Below are 26,777 nucleotides of genomic sequence, written 5' to 3'. Positions count from 1 at the left end.
ATGACCATAATGAGGTAAATTAGTTAAAGGTTGCGCATAGTTTACCAGCTCAAACCAATAAGCTAAGTTTAATAGAGGGAGCTAAATTTGAAACCTTGTTATCAAACCAATTGTTCAACTGAACTTTTTTAGTTATTTTTAAAGAGTGGTTTTAATTTTATTCTTTTTTGTTAATATTTTATTAAATGTATACACAAATTAATAATAATAATAATAATAATAATAATAATAATAATAATAATAATAATAATAATAATAATAATAAAACTTAAACAGTATAAATCAATATGAAAGTTTGTCAAGGACCTTGTAGTCCAATGACACAAAGTTGCTTCCTTATATGGGAAGTTGTGGATTCGAGCTAGCCTCATTGGAGGCGATAGAAAGTAACTATGAATAGATACTACATTGTAATAGAGTCAGTAGTATTAAAATAAATATGAGTTTATTTTCATTTTCTTTTCTTTATATAAGAAATAAACTAGTGAATTTATTTAACAAATTTTGAAATTCAACCTAATGATAAACCACCTAAATAAGCAAAATATTATGCTCATACTTCAATTTTATACTCTCAACTTCTTCTCTCACTAACAAATTTTTTATGTAAATAATTTTTAAGAATCTACGTAATAAAGTTATCCAATCTTTATTTGTCTAGAGTATAAATAAATTATAATAAGAGTAAGATTTTGGAGTATTAGTAATATAACTCCCTAAATATATTGTCATGGTGTGATTGGTGTCTACTGCTAACGATGGCTTGCATTTTTTTTATGTTCCCTTTACCTTTTTGACTTGTTATGAACAAAGTCAAGTCATTGTCAACACGAAACACGATATAAATAGTACTACATTAATCCTACATATATTTCTAATTTCTGTTTTTTTTTTTTTTAAATATTTTAGTTGATAAAGAGAAACTCACAATCACTATTTAAGGGGTAAACAATAGGTCGCTCCTATGGGATGTTGAACTTGTAACTTTGTGGGTATTAAATCCATAACCTGACCAACTTGGTTGAGATTTGCCTACCAATAAAAATATGTGTAAAAAAAAAACAAATTCAATCATTTACTTCAATTATTAGGAAAGGCAATGACTAGCTAGGTAGACCTCAACAGTCCTCCAAACTAAACCAGAATGTTTATGCCATCTCTTCTTGTTATTTATACCTCAACTCGTAGCTCATTAGGATTACCAGCCAAAGTCCTATCCACAGCTCTTCAATTCATTAGATCTCCATGGCTACCCTTTATTCTTATTTGTTTCTTTTTGCAATCTTCATCATCCATTTCGCCTCAATTTGCTTTGTTCAGTGTACTGGAAACATTAGCACTGATGTATCTGTTCTTTTGTCTCTCAAAGCCCAACTCACTTTGCATGATCCAAACAATATCTTAGCCACCAACTGGTCTACTGCCACTTCTATCTGCCATTGGATTGGAGTTCACTGTGACTCGCAACACCATAGGGTGGTGGCATTGGATATTTCAAATATGGGTTTGTTAGCCCAATTTCCTACCTCCTTGGGAAATCTCTCCTTTTTGTCCTCCCTGAATATGAGCAATAATAATTTCATCGGAGAAATTCCTCAACAACTCGGAAATCTGCATAACTTAAAGGTGATAGACACATACTGTAATCACCTTACAGGTTCAATTCCAAACTCAATCTTCAACATCTCTACACTTGAATATATTGATTTTTCAAATAATAGTTTGTCAGGTATTCTTCCTCCAAACATATGCCATCAACTTCCAAATCTCAAAATACTTTACTTATATATGAATGGCTTTAATGGTCCACTCCCGGCAAATTTATCTGCATGTTCAAAACTTGGAGTTTTGAGTTTGGCATACAATATGTTTGATGGGTTGATACCTAAAGAATTGGGGAAGTTGGAGATGCTAGAGAAATTAATTATTGGTGGTAACAATTTAACAGGTAGTATTCCATGCATCTTATTTGCTCTATATTGACTTTATTAAATTTCTTAAGTTATATAACTTCAATTAAGTCAATTCTATCTATTCCCCTCAGCTATTGTTTTTCTATCTAGACTAGATACATCCAATTATGGAGAGTAAATGTATAAACTGTGGCTAAAGTTACAAATTATATTTTACAAGGCCTCAAGTTGAGACAGAGCATGTAATTAGTACAGTTTATTGTTTCATAATAGGAACAATTCCAAATGAATTGGGTAATCTCCATAATTTGAAGAACTTTGGCATAGAAAGAAACCAGATTGTCGGCTCAGTACCAACATTCATTTCTAACATGTCATCACTTCAAATCTTATATTTGGCGGCCAACAAGCTCATGGGATCCATACCTAGAGAGATTGGGAATTTATCATCTCTTCAATTGTTAGTGCTTAGTGAAAACTACTTCATAGGTACGTTTGAAAAGCATATTATTATTCTAAAAGTAATTTTAAAAATTCTATTGCAATTTTTAACTGTATGTTGTGCTATGTAACAGGTATGATACCTAGAGAAGTTAGCTACCTTTCAAAATTGGAATTCATTAATTTCCAAGTTAATAATCTAAGTGGTACTATACCTGAAGGGCTCTTCAACATTACTACATTGCGTAAAATTGGTCTGGGATATAATCATCTTTTGGGTAGTATTCCTTCAACTATGTGCTCTGCACAAACCAACCTTCAAAAACTTTTTCTAGTCGAAAATGTGTTAAGTGGAGTCATTCCTCATTCAATTGAAAATTGTTCCCAACTCTCTGTTATATCTCTCAATGATAACCATTTCAGTGGCTCCATTCCAAACTCTCTTGAAAACCTTAGCCTTCTCCAAACTCTTGTAATGTCCAGGAATAAACTAGCATCTGATTCAGAATTAAGTTTCATAACTTCTCTAACAAAATGTAGAAAGTTGAAAACACTAGATGTGGGTAGTAATAGCCTACATGGAACTCTTCCTACATCCATTGGTAATCTGTCTTCCACTCTACAAAACTTCTATGCACACAATTCAGGGTTTTACGGCACCATCCCAGATGAAGTTGGCAATCTAACTGGCCTAGACACTATAGAAATGTCTGCCAATGACTTGAGTGGAACGGTTCCAACCACATTACATAAGCTTGCACGTTTGAATTTGGCTGAAAACAAATTAAGTGGTCCACTAACTGGGAATCTTTGTAAGGTGCAGAATCTGGGAGCAATTTATTTGAGCGAAAATAGAATTTCAGGTCCCATCCCAGAATGCTTGGGGAACGTTACTTCTCTACGATATATCGACCTTGGTTCAAATAGAATGAATGGTATAATACCTTCAAACCTTTGGAACCTGAAAAACCTCTTGACGCTCAACCTGTCCTTAAATTCCTTTAGTGGGGCTCTACCTTCTGAAATTGAAAATCTGAAGGTTTTATATCTCCTCGATTTGTCAAACAATAACTTATCCGGCATCATTCCCAGCACAATAGGAAGCTTACAAAATTTGATAAACCTTTCTTTGGCACAAAACCAAATACATGGACAAATTCCGGAGTCAATAAATGGGATGTTAAGCTTGGAATCACTAGACTTGTCACATAACAATCTCAGTGGTTCAATTCCAGTTTCCTTGCAGGCAATTAGATATCTGCACCATTTGAATGTCTCTTTCAATAGCTTAAGTGGTGTAATTCCATCAAATGGTCCTTTCAAAAACTTCACAAGCTTATCCTTTCTATCCAATGAAGCATTGTGCGGAGATGCCAGGTTTGGAGTTCCACCTTGCCATAAAAGTGTAGTTCAAAGGTCTAAAGCAAAAAGAATTCTTCGATATATTTTGGTGGCCTTGGGAATTACAAGCGTTATCCTAGCTTTGGTAGTGGGAGTTGTGTTGATTACTTGTTGGAGAAAAAAGAAGCATACAAAGAATGAAGAATTGTTACGTGTTAAAGAGGTGGAGAGAGTATCATACTATACACTTTTGCATGCAACAGATGGATATAATGAGAGGAATGTGATTGGTGTTGGGAGTTTTGGTACAGTGTATAGAGGGATTCTTGAAGATGGAACAATTTTGGCCATAAAGGTGTTTGATGTGCAATTGGAAGGTGCATTCCAAAGCTTTATTGTCGAATGCAAGATAATGTTCGACATTCGCCATCGAAATCTTGTTAAATTGTTAGGCTATTGCTCAAACCCAAATTTTAAAGCCCTGGTTCTTGAGTACATGCCAAAGGGGAACCTTGATGACTGGTTGTATACTCAAGACCGTTTCTTGGACATCAGTCAAAGATTGAACGTAATGATTGATGTTGCATATGCACTTGAATATCTTCACTATGGTTATCCAAAACCCGTGGTTCATTGTGATCTGAAGCCAAGTAATATTCTCCTAGATGAGGACATGGTTGCTCATGTTGGTGATTTTGGAATCGCAAAGTTGTTGGGTAGTGATGATAGCATTGCATACACAAAGACCCTTGCTACATTGGGTTACATTGCACCAGGTGAAGATTCTTTTGTCATTGTTTCTGTTTTCTTTCCCTTTTCCTAATTTGATTTTCTTTAAATATTTTCTATAGAGTATGGATCTGAAGGCATAGTGTCGACAAAATGCGACGTCTATAGTTATGGCATCTTATTGATGGAAACATTCACAAGGACAAAGCCAACCAATGAGATTTTTTCTGAAAATCTGAGCCTAAAGATTTGGGTTAAAGACTCAATACCCAACAGAGTAATTGATATAATTGATGTAAATTTACTTGCCCAAGATGAAGAACCCTCAAGTGGAAAAGTCAAGTGTTTGTCATCTATCATGGAATTGGCCTTAAGGTGCTGTTCAGAATCTCCAGCAGAACGAATCTGCATGAAGGAAGTGGTTGCAGGCTTGCAAAAGCTTAAACGTCAACTTGCATGCTGTATATAGTTGTAAGTGATTACAGATTCTCAACTACCTTTTAGTTTCATTATTTTTCAGTTTTTTATCTTCGTAGTGTTAGGTCCATTTTCTTAACAATTTTGAATTATTCAGTCAGTTAGTTATTTTAACTCATGGTCTTATAAACATCCCTCACCTTTCTCTCTGTTTTTCCAATGTGATATTTTTACACATGCTTGGTTTGCAACTTGCAGCACTGGATTTCATCGCATGCCCAACCGCCAATGTAATCGCTATCATCTCTGGTGTCAGGATTTAAAAGAGGCTGTCGGCCAAGCAAGAAGAGGGTGGCAGCCAGGGCCGGATTTTAGGCTGTGCAAGCTGGGCTACCGCACAGGGCCCCCAACTTTAGAGGGGCCCCAAATTTTAAAGGTCCAATATTTAATTTTTACCTAGCTAGTTTATAAATAAAAATTAAAAGTTTTTAATTAAACTTAAAAGGTTCCATGAAGAGATGGTAAGAATGTGTATTTGTTGTATTTTAACTTGGAGGTCAAAGGTTCGAAACTTACATGTATTAATTTTAAAAATTGTAATTTTAGTAGGGCCACATTTATTTACTAGAACAGGGCCACCAAAATTTAAAATACGGCCCTGGTGGCAGCAATTTTGTTGGAAAAGAAGAGCATAGCAGGTTGGATCGGAGCAGTATTGAGGAAAGAATAAGGTGTGTTTGGTTCAAGAGTTTAGCTATCAAGAATGAAATCAAAGTCATTTTTATTGTTTGCAGGTTTCTAGAACACTACTATGAGATTTGATTACCCACTTATTTAGAAAATTTATTTCCTAATAAAATAAAAGTTTCATTCTATTATTCCCCCTCTTAATTGGTAATTTGATCTATATGTTTGGATTAGTGTTTTTATTTTTTTGTTCATATTGGTACTTTGGATGTCTTTATATTATAATAAATTGTCTTGATTTTTTGTTCTTGTATTTTTAAAACCTTTATTTCCATTATAAGAGCATACATAACCAAACAACAATATTAGTAATCATTCTAATTCTACCATACTACCAAACATGCAAAATACTTTCACCAAAATCCATTACCATTACCAAGTATTTGATTTCCATTACGATTCTGATTCTCATGTGCGAACCAAACAGTACACCCTAAGAGATGATTATTAATGAAGGCCAAAATTAAGGTTCATTCAAGGGGTGTTGGTCCAAGCATTTATAGGCCGGCATCCAACATGCACAATGCTTATTGCATGGACCGTGGTCCACACAACTTGTGTGGACCACAATCCTAAACGACGCCGTCTCTTCTTTAAGAAGAGACGGCGACGTTAACATTATCCTAAACGAAGCAGCTTCATCGAGAAGCAGCAACAATCCTAAACGAAGACCGACATGTGTTCAGAGCTTCGCCACTTCGTGCCTTCGTCCTCTCCACTGCGCTTCGTCCTCTTGAAACGAAGGAAAGCTTCATTCTTGCAGATTCATAGGGTATTGTTTCTTATTAGAGCTTCAAATACATGAATATACATTTTTTTTTCTACCTAGGGTTTATACCTTAATATTGATTTCTACCTAGGGTTTATACGCCGCTTCGTCCTCTCCATTGCGCCTTAGCTTGTCGTCTCCATTACGCTTCGTCGTCTACACTACTGAAACGAGAGAAAACCTTCATTGCTGCACAGATTCCTAAGGTATTATTCTTATTAAACACACACCCACTCCTATTAGAGCTTCAAACAACATGAATGTACATTATTTTCTACTTAGGGTTTATACCTTCATAGTGGTTTATACCTAGGGTTTTTGTTGCATTTTGTAGATCCATTTTTCTGTGATTTATTGTTGTACACTGTACTTTTCTGCATTTTGATTGATTTTTAATGGCGAAAATTATGAAAGTTATGAGCATAGTTACTGCATTGCATTGCATTCTGGCTGCCCCTATCATCCCTGTTACCAGAGTGAATCATTTGAAGGACTTAGGTAGGCATGGAGTTCAATTATTTAAGCTTTCCCTTCTTGCTGTTTCCATACCAAAGTTGCATGATATGTGATAATGCGTTATTTAAATTATTATAGAATGAAGTATTTTTAGTTCTTTATGTGCTGTAATTCCGGAATGGAGTAATAGAATTTATAATTAAGTTCAAACAGTGTTTGGATTAAGAGATTTTAAGAGTCCTTGCATTTGCAATCTGTTGTGAATGATCTTTTCTAATGGTATAATTAGAGTCTAAGGTCCTCGAAGTTCTAATTTGATTTTTGCATTCAGTATTCGATTCTGTTGCTTGGTTGTAACACAATTGTTAGATAGTACTTCTAAGGTCTTACCTTTTCTTTATTGTGTTCTGTGTTCATTGTTGTCAATTCTGAGTTGTAATAATATAGTGGATAATTAAGAGGTTGCTCTTTAAGAATATAACTTTAGACAGAATGTTGAACTTCAATTATGAGTTCTGACTTTGCATCTTTGTAGTCCCTATTCAGTTCTTTTGCCATAATTTGTTGAAAATGTACATTATTTTAGTCTCTAGTGTACATTATTTTATATTGTTGGTGTTTAAGTGCATCAGAATAAAAATTTCATTTAATCTGAAAATGTACATTATTTTTTTCCTTAGTGTGCATAATTTTTTCTCATAGTGTACATTATTTTATAGTGTTGGTGTTCACGTGCATCAGAATGAAAATTTCATTCAACAAAGTAAAATGTACATTATTTTTGTCCTGAGTGTACATTATTTTTGCCCCTAGTGTACATTATTTTACAGTGTCCAGTTTAAGTGCATCAGAATGAAAATTTCATTCAATCTGAAAATATATATTATTTTTGCCCTTAGTTTACATTATTTCCTTATTAAGAATAGACATATATATTAACTTTTATTTGTTTCTGAATATATGTGCAGGCCATTTTCCTAAGATCTTCATGCATATTACTGCTGCCAATCAATGAGAACAAAGAGGAAGTGCTTAAGAAAGCAAGAGAAATCTATGTTTCAAAATGACATTGAATGTTAACTGTTGGTACTTGAAAAGACAATTATTTAGTTTTGAGTAAGACAAATGTGTAGTTTTGAGTAGCTTGATTGTTGGTTTATTGGAAAAATGTTGAAGTGACAAATAATGTTTAGCAAATTTGAGTACGTTGCTATAGCTGGGGGAATATTAATTTTTGGTTCATTGGTTTTTTACTTTTTTTAACAAGGTTGACAGGTGCATTATGCAGTGACAAAATGATGTAAATTTTGTCAAACTTTGATAGGGGCAAAAATAATGTACACTAAGGTAAAAAATAATGTACATTTTCATATTGAATAAAATTCTCATTCTGATGCACTTAAACACCAACACTGTAAAATATTGTATACTAGGGGCAAAAATAATGTACACCAAGGACAAAAATAATGTACACCAAGGACAAAAATAATGTACATTTTCAGATTGAATAAAATTTTCACTCTGATACACTTAAACACCAACACTGTAAAATAGTGTACACTAGGGGCAAAAATAATGTACACTAAGGACAAAAATAATGTACATTTTCAGATTGAATGAAATTTTCATTCTGATGCACTTAAAACACCAACACTATAAAATAATGTACACTAGGATAAAAAATAATGTACACTAAGTACAAAAATAATGTATAGTTTCAGATAGAATGAAATTTTCATTCTAATTCATTTAAACACCAACACTGTAAAATAGTGTACACTAGAGGCAAAAATAATGTACACTAAAGACAAAAATAATGTACATTTTCAGTAAATTATAGCAAAAGAACTACATAGATGGCCTAGGCCTTTCAGTGGACTACTAATTGCACCAACTGGTTGTATTCAAACTCAATAATCAACTCACCAACCAATTTTAAACATAAAGAACATAATATTTTAGAATAAAGTGCATCACTCCAAAACATCAAACATGGAATTTTAAATCAAGTCTATATCCTACAAAATTCTATTACAACTACAGTCAATTATCATTTGAAATATTTTGAGATCCCGACCTAACACAAACCAACTGAACTACTACTACCACTTGAATAAACAAGATATCCACTACCAACAATCTCAGAAACAACCTGTTGAACTGCAGCCATTGTGTTTGATTCAATTGTCTTGCTATAATTCATTCGAGCTCTAGCTTGATTATGCTTCTTTTGCGATGTATTAACCAACCTTCGGTTACGGTCTCCTTTCACACCTCTACGTACAAGATTCTGTATTACACCACTTGGTAAGGGTGTTTCAAATTCTTCTAAATTAATAGGACCAACCTCAACTTCAATCATTCTTCTAAAATCATAAAATCCGCCTCACAAACTTGACATGCTTTGCAGTTATCTTGACTTCAAATAATTAATTAATCTTTGGAACTTCATACCCATTTGTATAACCCAAATTGAAGATGCAACCGTAAACATATTTGAACCGGATGAAATATCCATGATCCTATCTTCAACAACTCTTTTTGTCCACCTTCAACATATATATTGGTTAGGTATTGTTCCAACACAGTTAATGTTGAGAATACGTAGACAATGTGAGCATAAGATTCCCATCTCAGATAGAAATTTTCAGATTGAATGAAATTTTCATATTGATGCACTTAAACACCAACACTGTAAAATAATATACGCTAGGGGCAAAAATAGTTCATTGTAACATAAGATAAACACAAAAAAAAAAAAAAAAAAAAAAAAAAAGAAAAAAATAATACAATACGAATCATTGCAACATGATCATTTGATAATTGATACACAACTACCAATAATTAAAATAATACTAATTAATAAAAAAAAACCTTGAATAGACGAACTTTCATCAATAACATTTGAAGAACTTGCAAGGACTACGGTAAGTGAGCTCCTATCAATTGCATCCCTAGAAGTGACATCAATTGAAAGGTAATGGAAATTATGCATGAAAATAATGTACATTATACATTAAAATAATGTACATAATGAACACATATAATGTACACTATGCAAACGACTAAACAAACCCTAATCACAACACATTCACTGCAATACACGAATCACAAACATGGATTTGCATGACTAAGAACAACACCAATTGGATAAATCGAATCAACATTAACCAAAACATTCAAATCACTTACAATACATAAAAAATATACACAATAAATTAAATTGAAAAGACATGAAAAACGAAACATAAAATGTATAAAAATAGTGCAAAAACCTGTAATATTATCCTCAAAATCATTCGCATCGTCTATTCTATTGTTCATATCACCAATACATCCATGATTAAAGATGAATATTCAATCACAGACCACGACGAAGAAGCAAATCGCGAGAGGAATGAAAACCACAGGAAAATCGAAAAAGCAAATCTATAGAGAAAGAGAAACCGTAGCAAAATTGAAGGAAAGAAATCAAAGGAAATCGCGAAGAAAATCGAGAGAGAAACGCAACAAAAAGGGAAATCGCCGGAGAAGAAAGGAAAAAATGACAAACGAAGTTACTAACGGCGTTAAGCGAATAGCAGCGATTTTTTTTTTAATATGGCAAAACGACGTCGTTTTGTGGCTTGGTCCACATCCACACAATAATTTGCCCAACATGCAAACATTGCATCTCCAAACTTCAATAGTTACTAAGCTAGCAATGATTCTCCCTCCATCTACTTCTTTCAATACCAACTTGTATTACATATATCAGTTGATCAGATAAAAAAATCATTCTTTTCAATGATATGTAGTCGGTTTTTTTTCAAATTTAACTGTCAAAAATTAATTTTGAAAAATTACAGTTCAATGATAGTAACGTACTGGTATATTCAATTTAATTTTCTTGGACATAACATTGAACAACACGCAACAAAGTTCTCACTACAAATGATTTTCATGGCCGAAAAAAAGTACCTGCAATATTATTTGAAGATATTAAATTACCCTCAATTACAAAGTAATACTATTGCAATGCCATATTAATTAGGAACAAAAATACTTCCTTAGAACTCATGAACTAAAACTACAGTTTATAACTTTTTTCTATAATTTTCTTACATTTCAACCTTGACTTTCAAAATTTTATATCATGTAATTACTATATATGATAGACTGATCCCAAGAGAACACACCTCAAGGAGAAAACTAAGAATCAATTTCAGTCTTACATATGTGAAAATCGAAAGGATCATATTATATTTATAAAAAAATGCAGTAACGTTTTTGTAATTATCAACTTCACTTTGCAAACTTCAACACTTAAATATGCAATCTGTAACAACGTAACTAAATATGCAAACATGAATAAATTTTAAAAAATCAATGAAATAGCTAAATTTTAAATCTAAGTCGTAAATGTTAGACCCGCCCTAATTATCACCAACTTTATTTTGCAACTTAGAACGCTATACTCTGTACATTACGTTATTACAAAGTACATTTTTTTTTTTTTTAATTTTTATTGATTTGAGCTGTTCATTTAGATTTGATCAACAACTCAAATCTTACCCCATTTTTCACCTGAGAGCCTTTTCGCACTTGAACTTATCCCCCTATATAAGGAAGGGTTCAGGTGCGCGGAAGGGTTCCCGTGCAGTTGTGCGAAGGACGCACCTTAAGCATTAAAATGGCGCACCTTAAGTATACAAACATTAAGCATACGAACAAAACCTTTTAAGAACACTGATGGACAATTTTAATATTTATGTCCTCGCAAGTGCACGAATCAGTTATAGTGATAGTATGCATTAGCGAGGGTCGAACCTGTGGGGAATTGATAAAATGCAATTTAACAACTAAACTTAAAAAGAAATAATTGACTTGAAAATTTAAAGTACCAGAATAAAATGCCAAAGATAATGATCAATTTAAATGCAATTTGAATCAAATCTCAGGAAGCTAAACGAATGAATAATTGAATAAAAAAACAAGTAAATTACCAATTGTACATCACAATTAACTGCAATACTCCATTCTCCAAGTAGCAAGAAAACATACATTGCAAACAAGTTAATAAATAAATAAAGAACTAGAGATGAAACCCGTGTTACTATTGAGAAAAGCTGTAACCAAAATTGCCCAGAAATTTGTTTACAAAGTCAAAACTGAGAAAGGAATTCACTACTGCAAAATTATAACGCCAAAGCCGAACAAACATAAATAAAAACAATGCTTAACATGAAAATTAAATATAATAAAGCTTAAAACTAGAATTTGATAAATTAACAAAGTGAAATAGCGAATTACAATTTGAAGAAAGGGAAATAGAACCAGGGACAATGTGCTGCTATCAAGGATGTATTTCGCTGCTGCTCAATTCACTGCTACCACGCCGAACAGTTTTCACGCCCAGAACTCGTCGCCAATCCGACTTGGCACGGAGATCAACTCCTTTGTTTAGACCGAGGATTTACCGGAGTAATTATTTTTTACTTCAATAATATAAATTGGAACCAATAAAATCCTACAATTATTAAAACTCATACTGACAAAGTATAAATAAACTATTATTATTATTATTATTATTATTATTATTATTATTATTATTATTATTAGGTTAGGAAATTATTGGACTGACAAATTTTAATAACAAAATTAATTTAATAACAAAAACAACAACAAAATTAAACAGTATTATAAAGCTAAATATAACAATATTAAATAAAATTAGATATAAAATTAATTAATTATTGCAAATTAACTATAAAGAAATTATTAAAAATAATGTTTATCAAACACAAATTACGCACTTTAAGAACACAAACAACGCACCTTAGGCACACAACAAAGCGCCTTAAGAACACAAACCACGCACCTAAGGTTTTAAAATGGTTCACCTTAAGTTTCACACAGCTGACGCACCTTAAGAAGGAACCCACGCACCTTAAGTTTTAACAACTACTAACATTAAGCACAAACCCAACGCACCTTAAGCACAAAACTCACGCACCTTAAGTACAAAATTCATACACTTTAAGCACAAAACACACGCACCTTAAGCACAAACGTCACGCACATTAAGTTTCAACAACTACTCCCCTTAAACACAAAACTCACGCACCTTAAATTTGACCTAGATGCAAAAATTACCAAATTACCACCACTTTTTTTTTTAAAAAAAATAAATTTTTGGTAATCTTGGACGTTGATTTAAGCAAGATCAATGGCTCATATTTAACTGCACCACCGCACGTGAGACACTCAACCGCACGAGAACTGAATTATATATATATATATATATATATATATATATATATATATATATATATGTATATATATGTATATATGTATGTATTAAATCAAATGGGAACAAGTCCTTAGGAGAAAACTAAGAACTAATCTCAGCCTTACATCTAAAAAAACTCGAACAAATCATATAAAAAAAATGCGATGACATTTTCGTAATTATCACCAATTTTACTTTGTAACTTAGTACACTATACGCCTATACTCTGTACTTCTAATATTTTTCAAGAATGTATGTACTTTATGTTGTTACAAAGTACATGTTTAATATTAAAAAATCATTTTGCAAAATACGAAAGCACAGTACACTTAGGATTTGAATTTTAGAGTTTATAACTGAACTTTTTTGTTTTATTTGATTTTGAGGTTCACTTTTACAGAGTTTAGTGTTCCAAGTTGCACGGTAAAATTGATGATAATTATAAAAATACCACACGAGACAAACATGGTGTGTTCTCATCTCACACACACACTCACTATATATATATATATATATATATATATATATATATATATATATATATATATATATGGAGAGAGAAAGAGAGAGAAAGGTTTCGGTGAATATATACTCCAGGTAAAAAGTGATGACTAATCTGATTCATTTATTTGAGTAAATCAATAATTGAGTGTGACTGAAAATTAAAGCAAAAAAAGAATATAATGAAGTTAGTTTTATAAATATTATTAAAACCATTAACAATTGATGGACAATTGTGATCCTTCCTCACTTTTCACAAAAGAATCATGTTCACATTTAAACCTCTTGATGTGTGTTTATTTCTAATTACAAATTAAGTCGTAACCTTGCTCAGCACGTTGTCTAGATTGCCCATTTTCCCGGTGTTGGTTTTTTTTTTTTTTTTTAAATAAAAAAATTAATTGTAAAGATACTAGGCCAAAGTAAGAAAGCTAAAAAGTAGTGGACGTACAAATTGTACGTCCACTACTTTTTAGCTTTCTTAATAGGAAACCGTGTTGTCTCTTACGATGAAAATTAATAACGTTATTTTTAAATAAATTCATAGAAATTATCATTTCCATATAGAAAGGGAAAAAATGTTACAGACAATTTTTATATGAAACATCATCCTCAACTAACGCCATCAAATATAAAACCTTATAATAGTTATAAGATTCGTAAATTTTCTACATTTATTTTAATTATATATATAATTTCGCTCTAATTTTCATTCATTGAACCTTGTTCTATGACACGTTGCATTTGTTTGTAACTAAGTTTTATTAAGGATGTGAGTAGGACAGAAGGGGTCTATGGTGGCCTGACCTAATTTAATATTATGAAAAATTGAATTAAAATTAACTTCAGTTAAACCTCGTTACTCGAACAAGATAAACAAAATAAGACGGAGTGAGTACAATCTAATGTCATGTCTTTTGCAGCATATCGCAACCAATAGTTGGATCAAAATAAAAATGAATATATATAATACTCCCCTGTCCCATTTTGCCTATCATATTTACCATTCAACGGTCAAATTAACTCTTTTTTCGTTGTTTATTTTCTTTAGTAATTTTTTAATTTTTAAATTTATTATTTAGTGTTTTTTTTTAAAATATTTTGTATTTAATAGTACTTTTAATGTATTTCTAAATATATAAATTTTATATGTAATAAATTACTAACAATAAACTTCATATTATGAAAAGTCAAATTAAAAATAACTTTAATCAAGGTAGATGTTTATTATGGAGTATTTTCTGGTTGAAGGATATATTAAGAAATCGTTTACCATTGTGGACCATAACAACTCTGAACTCTTCCTCACTTAGAATAAATTTTAGTAATATTTTATGTCAATTTGGTCCGAAGGACCGAAACTGATACAACCCTGAGGTTGTATGGGTTGCTCTTCTTCGAGTCAAGAGCCAAACTCCATGGTTGTGCTTCGAGTGACAGCTCAACTCCCATTGACTATACTTCAAGTGATTGTCTAACTCCCAAAATGTCTCCAGACATCCATAAGTATATTCTTCACTGATATTCTCCAAATACACACGTAGCTATTTATACTGATAATAAAACTACTCACCACCCCTTTAACTGTCCACTACCCCATTACTTGTATAACTACCTATTACATGCTTAAAATAGTGGTTATCCCACTATATAATAATAATAATAATAATAATAATAATAATAATAATAATAATAATAATAATAATAATAATAATAATAATAATAACTCCAGCAACACCATGGGTGTATCATTTCTGCCCCCATTAAAATCACCTTGTCCTCAAGGTGATGGTAGGTACACAGTGGATTATTGTAATTTTTCATGGTGTAAATCAAAAGAGTCTCTCAACATCGCAGCTTGATCGATCCGCGGTATCCTTAACCCACCCATACACCTATGGGTTAACGAGCCAGCCATATACAAAATCAAGGGCTGGTTTGGCTGCTTTCATATCAAGTTCGTTACTTTAATATGATACCCTCCATTGATGCACTATGGTTGTACCAATCTCTCCCTTCAGAGATTCATGGTACTTTTTCTTGTATGGCAAAGGAGCAGGTGGCGCGCGACAATAACATAACATAAGGCTTTGTGGCTGACGAAGACACCGGCGTCGTACACGGCACTAGTTTAACGTAGGCCTCATTCATGGTGATCCAGTGCCTCATTGTCTCCAAATTCCTTGACGCTGCCATGCAAATCCATGAATTTTTTTTTTCATCAAGACTGGAAATAATTTTTTCCAGTTTTGATACTCTCAACAAGAGCACCAATTGATACAACCCTGAAATGTTGACCAAAATTTGGTTTTTGTTTTTTGTTTTTGTCCCAGAAATAATTTTTCTGGGTTGATACTCTCAACGAGAGCACCAATTGATACAATCCTGAGGTTGTATGGGTTGCTCTTCTTCGAGTCAAGAGCCAAACTCCATGGTTGTGCTTCGAGTGACAGCCCAACTCCCATTGACTATATTTCGAGTGATAGTCTAACTCCCAAAATGTCTCCAGACATCCATAAATATATTCTTCACTGATATTCTCCAAAACACACGTAGCTATTTATACTGATAATAAAACTACTCACCACCCCTTTTACTATCCACTACCCCATTACTTGTATAATTACCTATTACATGCCTAAAATAGTGGTTATCCCACTATAATAATAATAATAATAATAATAATAATAATAATAATAATAATAATAATAATAATAATAATAATAATAATTGTTAGGAATATAGCGGAATAATGCGGAAGCAAAGAATCGAAAATTGAAAATTATAGAAGTTAAATAATAGGGAAAATATAAATAATGACAAAAGCATTAGGAATAAGGGAAATATATATATTATAACATAAAAGAATAGAAAGAATGAATATAATATATATATGCTACGTAAGAGAAAAAGACAAAGGAATAAATATATGAATTGATGTAAGAATTGATGCCTGATTACAAAGGAATTCTAGCCTATTTATACATTTCAAACTAGAGACAAATGTGGGTGATTGTAAGAAGACCCAAGAAATTAGGTGAAGATGTGAAACATGGATGCTAGTTTCATGGTGAGTGGTCTTCATGATTTTGAGCCACACAATTTGAGCCACATATTATATCTAACAATCTCCACCTTGGATCAAATTCATTGTGAGAATTAACAATTGGAACAGCCGACTAAACTCAAGCACTACTTGAACTTAGCAACAGGAAGAGCCTCATAATAGCAGGATGGATCATCATCAACCTCCTGTGCGACTGAAAGAGCATAAGCAACCAAGTTGGTTTCATCATCACTAGCATACCTAGCAGGTTTTTTAATTGTCCTCCTAGGACGATCCATAGCAATGGAATACTCTTGTTGTGGCTCGACGAGAGGTGCGGTGCTAGTAGATGCATCATCTTTAGTATTACCATCAGCAGTAGTAACACTATCAATAGGCCTGAACTCAAACTCCACCTTCTCACCAGTACTTTGCGTCTCATCTGTACTGGGAACTTTTCCAGAAGAACGTAGTGCATTTTCATCAAAAGTGATATCTCGACTCAGAATGATTTTCCGAGAATCAGGAGACCATAGACGATACCCTTTTGACTCAGAGGCATAACCAAGGAAAATGCATTTGACAGCTCTCGGGTTCAATTTACCCGTACTGGAATGAGCATAAGCAGGACATCCAAAAACTCTTAAGATAGAATAGTCAACAGGATTACCTGACCAAACTTCCTCTGGAATTTTGAAATCAAGGGATGAACATGGAGATCTATTTACAAAATAGCAAGCAGTAGAAACGGCCTCGGCCCAAAAATCACGCCGTTTCCATAACCCAGCATTAGAGAGCATACAACGAGCTCTTTCCAATAAAGTCCTGTTCAAACGTTCGGCAACACCATTCTGCTGGGGTTTACCAGGCAAGGTCTTGTGCCTGGCAATTCCATTTGCCGCACAAAAGTCATTGAAATCTGACTCACAGAACTCCAAGCCATTGTCTGTCCTGAGCTTCTTGACTTTTTTACCTGTCTGAGTCTCAACAAGTATTTTCCATTTCTTGAAAATAGAAAATGCTTGATTTTTATGTTTCAGGAAATAGACCCAGACTTTACGAGAAAAGTCATCAATAATAGAAATAAAATATCTACAGCCTCCCATAGACTGGAATTTAGTCGGTCCCCATAAATCAGAATGTATATATTCCAATACATCTTTGGTACGGTGTGTAGCAGTAGAGAAACTAACCCTCTTTTGTTTCCCAAAAATACAATGCTCACAAAATTGTAATTTACCCGTACCTGAACCACCAAGGAGGCCTTTTTTGCTCAGGAGATGCATGCCTTTCTCACTCATATGCCCCAGACGCATATGCCATAATTGAGTGAGATCCACTTCAGACATCGATGAGGATACCGCTACTGAACCCGTCACAGTACTGCCATGCAAGACGTACACGCTTCCAGAACGAGAAGCTTTCATGAGAACAACAGAGCCTTTTATGACCTTCAAAACTCCACCTTCAGCTATGTACTTGTACCCCAGAGATTCCAAGGTGCCCAACGATATCAGATTGCGTTTCAAATCAGGAATATACCGCACATTGGTAAGAGTCCTGATAACGTTATCATGAGTTTTAATCTGCACACTTCCAATTCCACTAACCTTGCATTGGGTATCATCACCCATCAAGACAACTCCACCATCAACCGGTTCCAGAGAGACGAACCAGTCTTTGTGAGGACACATGTGGAATGTACAACCAGAGTCCAGAATCCACTCGGTTTCGCTCCGTTTGCAACCGGAGCTAACATATAACAAAACATCGCCTTCTGAATCACTTTCAACAACACTAGCTTCAGCGGACTTCTTTTCTCTCTCTTGCTTGTTTTTCAACTTGAAGCATTCAGTCACATCATGACCATGCTTCTTGCAGTACTTACAGGATTTGTCGGACTTACGTCTTTTGGACTTGGATCTAGAATTTTTATTGCTACTCCCTGATTCAAGTGAACGACCCCTTACGGTCAAGCCTTCACCTTTGTCCTCAGACTTAATTTCAAAGTCAAACTTTTCTTTGGATAATAGGTTTGACTTAACATTGTCGAAAGTAAGGGTATCACTACTATTACCATACAACATAATTTCTTTGAAATGCGTGTATGATCTAGGGAGAGAGACAAGCAATAAAACAGCGCGATCCTCATCTTCAATTATAACATCAATATTTTCCAAGTCCAATAAAATTGAATTGAATTCATCCAAGTGAGATTTAATAGAAGTACCTTCCGTCATACGGATTGTGTACAGACGCTCCTTCAGGCGTAGCGTGTTCGCCAGAGTTTTGGCCATGTAAAGCGTATCCAACTTGGACCATAAATCTGACGCAGTCGTCTCACTTAACACCTCACGTAGAACCTCTTTAGACAGGCACAAAAGAATGGTTGAACGTGCCTTGTCATCCAGATCTTCCCAATCTACATCTGTCATTGTAGCCGGTTTCTTCTTCTTCCCAGCTAGCGCTTTCTTCAAACCGTTCTGGGTTAGAACGGCTTCCATCTGAACCTTCCAGATAGAAAAGCTAATTTTCCCGTCGAACTTCTCGATATCGAACTTGGTAACAGTTGACATCTTTGAAAATAACTCTCAATTAAACCACTCTGATACCACTTGTTAGGAATATAGCGGAATAATGCGGAAGCGAAGAATCGAAAATTGAAAATTATAGAAGTTAAATAATAGGAAAAATATAAATAATGACAAAAGAATTAGGAATAAGGGAAATATATATATTATAACATAAAAGAATAGAAAGAATGAATATAATATATATATGCTACGTAAGAGAAAAAGACAAAGGAATAAATATATGAATTGATGTAAGAATTGATGCCTGATTACAAAGGAATTCTAGCCTATTTATACATTTCAAACTAGAGACAAATGTGGGTGATTGTAAGAAGACCCAAGAAATTAGGTGAAGATGTGAAACATGGATGCTAGTTTCATGGTGAGTGGTCTTCATGATTTTGAGCCACACAATTTGAGCCACATATTATATCTAACAATAATAATAATAATAATAACTCCAGCAACACCATGGGTGTATCAGAAACTGATAAAAAGAATAAAGTTAGACATCAAAACTGAAAAAATATTGAGAGATACAAATGTATATTAGTCAATGGTAAAAGCCAATAATGGTTGTGACGAAGTTGATTCTAGACAACTATGATAAAAACTTCTAAGGGTAGAAACGTAAGATGTTAATGAAAATGGTTTTACGATGATTATGGTGTTTGAGATATATTGGTTGAAAGGTTGATGGAAAGTTGACGTTGAAAATGATGTTTTGAAAGTGGCTATAATAATTGAAAAAACACAAAATGTTCGGAAAATTAACTCCTGTAGATTGAAAGACTAAAAAATGAAAATATCAATATTCTCGGATGACAAAAAATGGTATAATAAATCAAAATAAATATAAATCAAGTTTACTTTTTCATATATCATCATATGCAATAATTCTCAATTTTTTCTTGATTGAAAACGCACAGATTAGACTGGCGTTAGTCATGTTCCATGGTTTACCCTCATCCACTATTTCACTTTCCATTTAGTCTGACATTTGTGATTTACATTTACCTAAGCCATTTTTTTATACCACACTTTGTAATTCACATTAAAGTTTGAAAATCATTAAATGTGAAAGTAATCTGATTTTTGGGAATTAAAAGTTGTATTTATCTTCATTCATTGATTAGGTCGGTAACACCAATTATTTATACCTTAGCTCATAGCTCATTAGCAACTACCAAGCAAATTAAAGTCATATTCATTAGATCTCCATGGAGTTAATACCCAAAATCGTCCTCGATTATAGTGGTTTTTCTCAATTTCGTCCTAAACGACTTTGGTGACCTAATATCGTCCCAGACTTTTGTGTTTCGCGCAATTTAGTCCCAGACTTTTGTGCTTTTGCTCAATTTAGTCCATCATTTGTTATTCTGTCCATTTGGTGTTAAATAAATAGACAATTAAGTAATTTTAATATTGGCATCTCTTTACTCATAGACATGTGAACTGCCAAATCCCTTTTTTTTTTTTTTTTTACGAATTACTCCCAGAATTACTCCTAAAATTGCGAATATAAAATTTGATTTGCAGGTCCGGGAGTAATTCTGGGTGTAATTCGTACAAGAAAGAGGAATTTCGCACTTCACAAGTTGAAAGTAAAGAGAGATCAATATTGACATTATTGAATTGTCCCTTTATTTAACACCAATTTGACGGGATAACAAATGGAGGACGAAATTGAGCTAAACACAAAAGTCTGGGACGATATTAGGTCACCAAAGTCATTTAGGACGAAATTGAGAAAAACCACTATAGTCGAGGACGATTTTGGGTATTAACTAATATAAGCAAAGTACCTATGCGGTCCCTATACTATAGTATTTTGCTCAATTTGGTCCTTTTATCTTAATTTTGTTCAATTTAGTCCCTGTACTTTTAAAAGTACAGTGAAACATTTAAGGACAATAACTTATATTTATGTATTTATTTTGGACATATTAATGTAATATATTGGTGGTAAAAATAATTAATTTTAAATATTTATAAAATAATATATGAGTTGGCATGTAAGTATGATGACATGACAGATATAATATAATGTCAGCGCTACATTAGCTATTGTCCTTAATTGTTTCCCTTTTAAAAGTACATGGACTAAATTGAACAAAGCACTATAGTACAAGGACCTAATAGATACTTTATCTATCTATTCTTTTGTCTCTCAAAGCCCAACTCACTTTTCATCATCCAAACAATATCTTGGCCACCAACTGGTCTACTGCCACTTCTATCTGTCATTGGATTGAAGTTCACTATGACTCACAATACCATAGGTGGTGGCATTGAATATTTCAAATATGGGTTTGTTAGGCCAATTTCCTACCTCCTTGGGAAATCTCTCTTTTTTGTCCTTCTTGAATATGAGCAATAATAACTTCATCGGAGAAATTCCTTAACAATTCGAAAATCTCCATAACTTAAAGGTGATAGACACATACCGTAATCACCTTACAGGTTCAATTCCAAACTCAATCTTCAACATCTCTACACTTGAATATATTGATTTTTCAAATAATAGTTTGTCAGGTATTCTTCCCACAAACATATGCCATCAACTTCCAAATCTCAAACTGCTTTACTTATATATGAATGGCTTTAATGGTGCACTTCCGGAAAATTTATCTGCATGTTCAAAACTTAGAACATTGAGTTTGTCATACAATATTTTTGATGGGTTGATACCTAAAGAGCTTGGCAAGTTGGAGATGCTTCAGAAACTAATAATTGGTGGTAACAATTTAGCAGGTATTATTCGATGCATCTTTCTCTATATTGACTTAATTAAATTTCTTGAATTAACTTAAATTTAGTCAATTCTTTTCCTCTCGATCGGCCATTTTCTAGATACATATATCCAAGGAGAGTAAATGTATAAACTGTGGCTAAAGTCACAAATTATATTTTACATAACCTCAAGTGAGATAGAGTATTTAATTTATACAATTTATTGTTTCATAGGAACAATTCCACGTGAATTGGATAATCTCCATAATTTGAAGACATTCAGCATAGAAAGAAACCAGGTTATAGGCTATATACCAAAATTCATTTCCAACATGTCATCACTTCAAATCTTGTCATCGAGGACCAACAAGCTCATGGGATCCATACCTAGTGAGATTGGAAATTTATCATCTCTTGAAGTTTTATTGCTTGGAGAAAACTACTTCAAGGGTACGTTTGAAAAGCCAATTAATGTTCCAAAAGAAATTTAATAGGCCGGTTATCACTCACTGGATAGAATTTTAATTATTGTATGTTGTGCTATATAACAGGTATGATACCTAGAGAAGTAAGCTACCTTTCTAAATTGGAATGGATTGATTTTGTCAATAATAATCTAAGTGGTACTATACCCGAAGGGCTCTTCAACGTTACTACATTGCGTACAATTAATCTGGCAAATAATCATCTTTTGGGTAGTATTCCTTCAATTATGTGATCTACACAAACCAATCTTGAATATCTTATTCTAGCCAAAAATGTGTTAAGTGGAGTCATTCCTCATTCAATTGTAAATTGTTCCCAACTCTCTTTTATATCTCTCAATTATAACAATTTCAGTGGTTCCATTCCCAACTCTCTTGAAAACCTTAGCCTTCTCCAAGTTCTTTGGAATGTCAGTAAATGAACTGGCATCTGTTCCTTCCTCGCCACAATTAAGATTCATAACTTCTCTTACAAAATGCAGAAAGTTGAAATCACTACTTGTGGGTGGTAATATTCTGCATGGCACTCTTCCCAGATCCATTGGTAATATGTCTTCCACTCTACAATTCTTTGCTGCAGACAGTTCAGGGTTGTATGGCACCATCCCAGATGAAATTGGCAATCTAACTGGCCTAGAAACTATAGAAATGTCTGCTAATGACTTGAGTGGAACAGTTCCAAAGACATTACATAGGCTTGCACGTTTGTATTTGGCAGGAAACAAATTAAGTGGTCCATTAACTAGGAATCTTTGTAAGGTGCAGAATTTGGGAGAAATTTATTTGAGCGAAAATGGACTTTCGGGTCCCATCCCGGAATGCTTAGGGAACGATACTTCTCTAAGATATATCCACCTTGATTCAAATAGAATGAATGGTATAATACCTTCAAACCTTTGGAACTTGAAAGACCTCTTGACGCTCAACCTGTCCTGTAATTCCTTTAGTGGGGCGTTGCCTTCTGGAATTGAAAATCTAAAGGTTTTATATATTCTAGATTTGTCAAAAAATAACTTATCCGGCATCATTCCCAACACAATACGGAGCTTACAAAATTTGATAAACCTTTCTTTAGCACAAACCCAAATGCATGGACAAATTCCAAAGTCAATAGATGGGATGTTGAGCTTGGAATCACTACACTTGTCACATAACAATTTTAGTGGTTCAATTCCCACGTCCGTGCAGGCAATTAGATATCTGTGCCATTTGAATATATCTTTCAATAGCTTCAGTGGTGTAATTCCATCAAATGGTCCTTTCAAAAACATCTCAAGCTTATCCTTTCTATCCAATGAAGCATTATCCGGAGATGACATTTTTAGAGTTCCCTACCTTTCCATAAAAGTGTAGTTCAAAGGTTTAAAGCGAAAAGAATTCTTTGATATATTTTGTTGGCCTTGGGAATTACAGGCCTTATCCTAGCTCTGGAAGTGGGAGTTGTGTTGATTACTTTTTGGAGAAAAAATAAGCATATAAAGAATATTGAAGAATTGTTACGTGTTAAAGAAGTGGAGAGAGTATCATACTATACACTTTTACATGCAACAGATGGATATAATGAGAAGAATGTGATTGGTGCTGGAAGTTTTGGCACAGTGTATAGTGGGATTCTTGAAGATGGAACAATTTTAGCCATAAAGGTGTTTGATGTGCAACTGGAAGGTGCATTCCAAAGCTTTATTGTCGAATGCAAGATAATGTTCGACATTCGCCATCGAAATCTTGTTAAACTGTTAGGCTTCTGCTCCACCCCAAATTTAAAATCCCTGGTTCTTGGGTACATGCCAAAAGGGAACCTTGATGACTGGTTGTATACCCAAGATCGTTTCTTGGACATCACTCAAAGATTGAACGTAATGATTGATGTTGCATATGCACTTGAATATCTTCACTATGGTTATCCAAAACTCGTGGTTCATTGTGATCTGAAGCAAAGTAATATTTTCCAAGATGAGGACATGGTTGCTCGTGTTGGTGATTTTGGAATCGCAAAGCTCCTGGGTAGTGATGATAGCATTGCATACACAAAAACCCTTGCTACATTGGGTTACATTGCACCAGGTGAAAAATCTTTTGTCCTTAGCTTGTTTCAGTTTTCTTTAACTTCCTGACGAGTTGTCGTAGGCTCCCAAATTAAAACCTTACAAACGTAGTAGCGGGAGTAAGGATCGATCCCATGAGGAGTAACTAGTTTAAAATATGTGCTCAAATTAAAGGAAGGGGGTCTGAAATATATCGAGAATAAAGATAAATTAAAAGAGAATTTAAATAAACAAGTAATTTAACTGAATGAATAAAGCAATGAAAATAATATATCGAAAACACTTATAATAAGAAACCTTGGTTAGTAAAGATCCACCACCGGAATTTAACATTGATCATTGATTAATAAAGTAATTAATATGCAATTGAATATTTGTCGTGAAATTATTTCATTTCCGTTTTCCCTTAGTTGTAGGTAACTAAAGCACACGCGGTTTAATTACCCCTAACTACTAAATAACCTAAGACAAGCGCTATAGATTTAATTTAATAGCAACAATAGGAACTAGGAAAACCGACAAACTAAATAACACAAGCACAAGCGGTTGCATTTAATTTAGGAAAATATTCTTCCCGAGTCCAATTATCACTAAGCCGTCAATAATTAACCCAGTTGCTACTGAATATTAGAATAATTTGTAGCACAACATTATCTAATATAGCAAATAATTATATCAAGTAAATAACTAGTAGGCCTCCCTAGCAATTAAATGATACAACTATTCAAATAACTTAGAAGAATATTTAATACCCAAATGCATAAAAATTATATAATAAAAATAAATAAATAATCTTACAGCATAATCATATCAATTCCGAAGCTTCAATTCACTAAACCAACCTAGAAGAAAATTAGCTGCGTAGAGCCATTGATACGAGAAGAATATATGTATATATTGTGAGAAAAAGACAAGCTATCTGTCCTTACAAAGCAATAAGCTATTTATACTAATCATTGAGAGATTAATGCGGATGTGTTTGTGGCCGTGCTACGTGGGTGATGCCGCATAATTTGGCGAGTGGAAGATAGAATTGACATGCTGCTTGGTGCTGCGCCATTTACGCATGAAAGAAAGAAAGAAACAACAACATATAATGTTAGTTTTGCTTTGGACGTACGTCCCTTTGTTAATAAAATAATTGGACCCTAATTAACATTAACATATTTAACTAAATAGCATTATAAAACATTTATTTATTTAATTAATTATTAAACTCTAAAAAGAAATAATTAATATATAATAGTAAATAATTAATAAAAAATTATTATAAAGATGTACCTAAAATATGGGTGTAAAATACGCCTATCAAATTCCCACACACTAAAACGTTTGCTTGTCCCCAAGTAAAAAATATTATTTGCGAAGTAAATAAATAAAATCCCCAAAACTCATAACATATCATGAACAACAATCTGAAGCACCCTGCAATTAATAAGATAACACCCCTGTCTGAAAATTGAGAAAACTAAATAAGTAAGCCCTCACAGGAATATCACTCATCACTCAAGTGTTTGATGGGTATTAATTTCACTCAAGTTCATTCCTATAAAATTGCTCTACCATAGGCTTGCATATCTTCTCAATCACCACTACAAGAGTCATGCATGACACAAATCATAAGGACTTTCCACAGGTTGTAATGGGGCTAGGGTTAAGGTAGGGAATATTTAGGAAAGTAGCTTAAACAAAAGCTTTCAAACTAGTGGAGCAAATAAATACAAATAATCCAAGATACTTGCTCAACACCAAGTATAGAATGCTTCCTCAGTATTACCAGAATTTCCCCTTACTTCATTTATTTAGAAGTAACTTCAACTCAAAATCAATTGCTGATTCTTTCTCATTTTCTCATAAATTTTCAGCAATATTTTTCTTTTTCAAACATATATTCTCCATTTTTCCATTTTTTCATTTTTTCAATTTCCATATTTTTTTGGAATCATGAATTGTCTTCGTTTTCTTTTTCATAGAAGACCAGTGACAAATCGGCAATGAAGATACAACCCACCTCATTCTCCATCATATTAACACAAGAAAGTGACCTCCCCCACACTTCATCCTCACAACCTCACGTAGATTACACGAATAATTCAAAATTTTCTCCACTAGTTATTCAGCTGGGTGAAGGCATTATTTTTAAATATAAAAGGCTTGTAATGTTGTTCAAAAAAAAAAAAAAAGAATGGCCATAAAGCTCAAAGTGGTTAACAAGAGGAAATAAATCATAGGACAAATCGGTTATTTGGCTAGTGAGGCTCAAGATCAATAATGGCCTTAATCACACTTGAATCATGCATGGTCTAATTA

General features: G+C 33.3%; 2 protein-coding genes and 1 long non-coding RNA gene across 3 annotated transcripts; all 3 read left to right on the top strand.

Moving 5' to 3' along the window:
* The first annotated feature begins 1,117 nt into the window (after positions 1-1,117).
* On the top strand, positions 1,118-5,677 carry LOC109153898 (probable LRR receptor-like serine/threonine-protein kinase At3g47570). The gene is made up of 6 exons (XM_019301796.1): positions 1,118-1,948; positions 2,187-2,402; positions 2,489-4,471; positions 4,547-4,895; positions 5,158-5,192; positions 5,503-5,677. The coding sequence occupies exons 1-4, from the start codon at positions 1,246-1,248 to the stop codon at positions 4,891-4,893; spliced, it is 3,249 nt and encodes a 1,082-aa protein (XP_019157341.1). The 5' UTR covers positions 1,118-1,245; the 3' UTR covers positions 4,894-4,895; positions 5,158-5,192; positions 5,503-5,677.
* A 640-nt stretch (positions 5,678-6,317) lies between these two features.
* Positions 6,318-7,868, top strand: LOC109153899. Its single transcript, XR_002049630.1, has 3 exons — positions 6,318-6,360; positions 6,449-6,563; positions 7,782-7,868. It is a non-coding gene; the product is annotated as an uncharacterized LOC109153899 (long non-coding RNA).
* A 14,401-nt stretch (positions 7,869-22,269) lies between these two features.
* Positions 22,270-24,536, top strand: LOC109153913 (probable LRR receptor-like serine/threonine-protein kinase At3g47570). Its single transcript, XM_019301809.1, has 4 exons — positions 22,270-22,387; positions 22,489-22,632; positions 22,778-23,356; positions 23,836-24,536. Exons 1-4 carry the CDS (start codon positions 22,270-22,272, stop codon positions 24,534-24,536), a joined length of 1,542 nt encoding a protein of 513 aa, XP_019157354.1.
* Positions 24,537-26,777: the final 2,241 nt, after the last annotated feature.

This window comes from Ipomoea nil, unplaced genomic scaffold (genome assembly GCF_001879475.1).
Source record: "Ipomoea nil cultivar Tokyo-kokei standard unplaced genomic scaffold, Asagao_1.1 scaffold2565, whole genome shotgun sequence".
Taxonomy (NCBI): domain Eukaryota; kingdom Viridiplantae; phylum Streptophyta; class Magnoliopsida; order Solanales; family Convolvulaceae; genus Ipomoea; species Ipomoea nil.
The sequence above is the reverse complement of the archived record's forward strand: the minus strand, read 5'-3'. Positions and strand labels throughout refer to the sequence as shown.

Excerpts from the sequence above, each read along its gene's own strand:
- LOC109153913 (XM_019301809.1), top strand. The coding sequence starts at position 22,270 with ATGTCATCACTTCAAATCTTGTCATCGAGGACCAACAAGCTCATGGGA. Across the intron at positions 22,388-22,488 it reads TGGAGAAAACTACTTCAAGG|GTATGATACCTAGAGAAGTA; the intron begins GTACGTTTGAAA and ends GCTATATAACAG. Across the intron at positions 23,357-23,835 it reads CTTGACGCTCAACCTGTCCT|GCCTTATCCTAGCTCTGGAA; the intron begins GTAATTCCTTTA and ends TGGGAATTACAG.
- LOC109153898 (XM_019301796.1), top strand. The coding sequence starts at position 1,246 with ATGGCTACCCTTTATTCTTATTTGTTTCTTTTTGCAATCTTCATCATC. Across the intron at positions 1,949-2,186 it reads TGGTGGTAACAATTTAACAG|GAACAATTCCAAATGAATTG; the intron begins GTAGTATTCCAT and ends GTTTCATAATAG. Across the intron at positions 2,403-2,488 it reads TAGTGAAAACTACTTCATAG|GTATGATACCTAGAGAAGTT; the intron begins GTACGTTTGAAA and ends GCTATGTAACAG.